The sequence below is a fragment of the Piliocolobus tephrosceles genome, chromosome 12 (assembly GCF_002776525.5).
Source record: "Piliocolobus tephrosceles isolate RC106 chromosome 12, ASM277652v3, whole genome shotgun sequence".
NCBI classification, from domain to species: domain Eukaryota; kingdom Metazoa; phylum Chordata; class Mammalia; order Primates; family Cercopithecidae; genus Piliocolobus; species Piliocolobus tephrosceles.
In genome coordinates, this window is record NC_045445.1 from 68459684 (window position 1) to 68464037 (window position 4354).

The following is a 4354-nucleotide window of genomic DNA, read 5'->3' on the forward strand; positions in this document are numbered from 1 at the left end:
ATCTCATTTCTAATATACTATGCCTAAGCTTCAAGCTCTCTGTCCCTCATACCCAGAGATGGAGAATAGTGATGAATAAGGCTGAGATATTGGGTGAAGGTATCAGCTTTACACACAAATTGTAGCCAAACTGTATCAAGGAAGCTGGCTCAAAACACTATATATCCAAGAAATGTGAAGGGCAGGTATGGTCACCAGTTTATGGATAAAGGAAATTTTTTTTCTTCATCTCAATCTCTTACTTTATTTAGTAGTTCACTTCTTGGCTGCAAAAGATATTTACAGTATTCTGTGTGTGCTCACATGAATGTATGTGTGTGTGTGTGTGTTTCATTTATATTTTAACATGAATCAAAGCTGACTGCATGATCCCATTTAACACCTACTCTCTGTTCACACATAAAGTTTATTCAAAGTGATACTGCTAATGATATTAGTAAGTATTGATCTGATATTTTACCAGGCTGTTTAACATGTCACGTATTTCTAATTAAACTTTAATTGATTCTTGAGGAATATCATTAAAATGAGCAAGGATCAGATTTGACAGGTCTGCACTCAGCACACAAATATAAATATAAATATATACTAACTAATTTTAAAGTTCTTAAGGGTGATTTTCAGCTTTTTGCACAACCCTCAGCCATAAAAGAAAAGCTAAAGATTCCTTTAAAGTCACTCATGGCTAGCATTGCTGAAGTATTTTTTGATGTTTACATCTAGAATATTTATTAGATAGCAGGATACAGAACAATTTGAGAATTTATCCAGCTGTAAAATAGAACAATTTGAGAATTTATCTAGCTGTATAATATACCAGATAAGAACTTAGACTCTAATATGAATCTCCATATGTTAAAATGCCAGGCCCACCATTTACAGGTTATTTAACTTTGGAAAGTTTTTGAACTCTCCATGTTTTTCACCTATAAACCCTCATAAAGTCACTTCAATGGTGAAATAATTATAATCCACATAAAACCCCTTGAACAGTACCTGACACATAGTAAATAGTACATCATAACACTTTGTTCACTTGGCAGAAAAAAAAAAAAAAAAAAAGCGCTGCTAGCTCCCTGCATGACATTCTCTTTCTCTCTAGAATGGTGGTGGTATGCTAGGTCCTATTGCACATATACATATTAGGAAGATACTTTTTACTAAAGTCACTTTCAATGAGTATTCCGGATTTAAGTGGTGCTGAAGCATATTGCATAGTAAAATCTGAGGGTAAGTAGGCATTATGATCAAAATTTCAAGTAATAATAAATGTAAGTTGTAAACACATTTAAATCTCATTGTGTCAGTTAAGGCACCTCTCAGGACTTGCAGCTCCCTTACTAACTAGATATTAAAAAGTCAGTCAAACTCAGTGTTTCCCAGGGCACATATAAGGGCAGGAGAAATTCCTTTGCATAAAAGAAAAACAACAGATGTGAATGCCAAAATGCAAAGCATTTGTGGAATCTTTAGGTTTTTCTTGACCATCCGCCTTCCTATACAGCAATTCAATCATTTAGACAGATTTTCTTCAATGTATGATAGAAAAGAATACAAGGCTTTGAGTAAGATAAAGAAGTCTATATATTAGACAAAGTTACTGGAAAGAGACCCCTTAGTAATCCTCCTTAACTGCAATTATCAGATGGGTTTTGCAAAAAATGCAAATTTATCCATGAAAATTGGGGTATTCCTAGACTAATACTCATTATTTTGGTATGGGACTTTGGAATGATAATACTTATGCTGGTAACTACCTTTGCTAAACTTAAGAACCATAAGAAAGACACTTTCATATAACATTTGTGACTTTTTTTCTCTAGCAAGTTTTTTGCATCTTCATGTCTTTGTGAAGTTTTAAGCCCATGCGCTCGGAAGCTCTGCCTTCATCCCTGACATTCTGCATTTCTGCTCTTCGCAGACTCCTTTACCTACTGGGCAGCCTTGTAGCTATCTCCGTGGCAAGGCAGGGCCTCTCCTGGCATGTAAACCTGCTAGGTGAATCCGCCCCTCAAGGGCGTGTCAGTACCATTTCCTGGAGCAATGTTACAGGGTGGCTCCATTTTCCATTTGAGCTCAAATATTTTGCTGCTTCATCTGCAGCTGCCAGACCTGCTCTTGCTGGGGCTCAGGTAGCTTTCTTCTCTTCCCGGCACCCCTATTGGCAGAGGTTTTTGATAAGTGGTTTCTACACGTGTGTCGTGTGTCTCTATGTCTGCCTGCCTGCTTGCTTGCCTGCCTTTTTTTTCCATTATATTTCTCTGTTTGTTCTTTAGGTAGAGCGTCTGGGACGTCCCTTGCCGACCACTGGAAGAAGATGAGCTCGAGCTATTGGAGTGAGACGAGCAGCAGCAGCTGTGGAACCCAGCAGCTTCCAGAGGTGCTGCAGTGCCAGCCCCAGCATTACCACTGCTACCATCAGTCAAGCCAAGTCCAGCAGCCTCCAGAAAAAAATGTAGTGTATGAGCGAGTGAGGACCTACAGTGGGCCCATGAACAAGGTGGTGCAGGCCTTGGACCCCTTCAACTCCCGGGAAGTGCTCTCCCCTCTCAAAACCACCTCCTCCTACCAAAATTTGGTTTGGAGCGACCATTCTCAGGTACGACAAAGACAGTTATGCCAGGCTAGTGGAGAAGAGCAATCTTCAACCTGATTTCTCCTCCTTTCTGCTTCTTTGCCTCTATTCTACAGGATATCTTTTGGTGGATTGCAGTTATATATGCCTTGGACAGTCACCCAAGTTCATCTCTTTGCTGTTATTTCACTTACTAGTGTCTGCGGTTGTTTGTTTCCGGGTTTCAATGATTTTCATAATCTAACCATAATACAGGAAGGCTCATTTTCTGTTTGATCTGACTGAAAGATCTGATCCAAGGAATACCTTTGCCCCTACTGCAAAGCAGTTCTCAACTTGAGTACAGTAGATTTATATTAGAACAAGTTCCTACTGATCCACTTCGTATCAGAAGCAAACAGGATTTTTGGTATCAAATATGGTGATACAGATACTGTGGTATGTCTGAGTGATAACCAATTATTTGTGCTCAGCAAAGAGTATAGCTGCTACAGGATAAGTAAGAAGTGCAGATGTCTGAATTGTCATATGTGTTTCATCTTCCAAGAATGACACACTTTTTATTGTACAGCCTAGGTGAATAATTTATGGAATACTTGTAGAAAGATGACTGAAAGAGTGGATATAGGATTGAGGAAGGCAAGATGTAAGCAAATGTTACATGAAAGCTACAAAAGATGGAACTCTAAGACATCCCATAAAATGAAATACATTGTTTCTTAAGAGTTATTCTTAGCACCAATACCTGTGTTAATAACCTTCCCAATAAATGCAAAGTAACACTGCAAGACTATGTAAAATTAGCAGCCTTATGTGTATTTTCATCCTCTGATACCTTTTACATTAAATTTGCATGTTTTAAGTTTTCTGGAAAATTCTGTCCAAACTGAAATTATGTTTTTAAGATACAAAAATCTCAAAAAACAGTCATTGGGATATGATGCTATGTTACATTATTATTACCAATCAGGAATAATACATATTATCTTTCCAAAACCCAAAAATTTAAGTAGCATATAAAGTAACATTTCTCAATTGGTTGAGAAAAACTCCACTTATACTGAGGTCAAGGAGAAGAAAAATATAAAGGTCAAAAATACTAGTTTGCATGAGTGATAAAAACAATGCAAATGTACATTCCAATATTCATATTGAGATGCTAATGCAGAACAAATTGAATGCCACCTTTGTTTTATTTTCGCTCAAAAACAATATTGTGAAGGTTAAGAACAATTACTATTATCATAGGAATGCTAAATTCATCCTATGCGCCATAGTTATTTAAACATATTTAGACCCCTTTTTTGTCAACTTGCTAGTAAAAGAAAGGTAAATAGACATTTAAAAACTGAAATTTGACAAATTATAAATATTGACTACAGAACAATTTTTAGGAGTATGTTTTATTATTTACTCCTTGGTTCAACTTCCCCTTTCAATAACTCAGGATCAAGTTGGCTGAGTTTTTTTACAAGATTTTCCTTATTTTACCTGGCATTCGCCAAAGTGATCCTTAAAAATGGACTATCTCCATCCAAAAATGTAGTTCACCTAGAGGAGTTTATAAAGAACCTAGGGGTAGAAAGTGCAGCTGCAGAAACTGGGATAAAAGATCAGAATGGAGAGTTCTGTGAAGTCTGGAGTTATTTGTGATTGAAAAGAAAGAAAAGAAGGTGCTGTTAGAAAATGAGAAAGGTGGTAGGTGGAAACTGAACAATGAGCTCACTTGGACTCGGGAAGGGGAACATCACACACTGGGGCCTATCATGGGGAGGGGGG

At 37.3% G+C, this 4354-nt stretch overlaps 1 protein-coding gene across 2 annotated transcripts in view; it reads left to right on the plus strand.

Annotated features, from left to right (window-relative positions):
• Positions 1-2027: 2027 nt before the first annotated feature.
• Positions 2028-4354, plus strand: part of POF1B (POF1B actin binding protein) — a 122964-nt gene continuing 120637 nt past the window's right edge. The window contains exons 1-2 of one of the 2 annotated variants that reach the window (XM_023202355.1): positions 2028-2132; positions 2277-2599. In XM_023202355.1, the coding sequence (XP_023058123.1) occupies positions 2318-2599 (282 nt within the window). In that variant the 5' untranslated portion in view covers positions 2028-2132; positions 2277-2317. The remainder of the gene's footprint in view (positions 2133-2276; positions 2600-4354) is intronic. The other variant, XM_023202354.1, reaches the window with a different exon arrangement.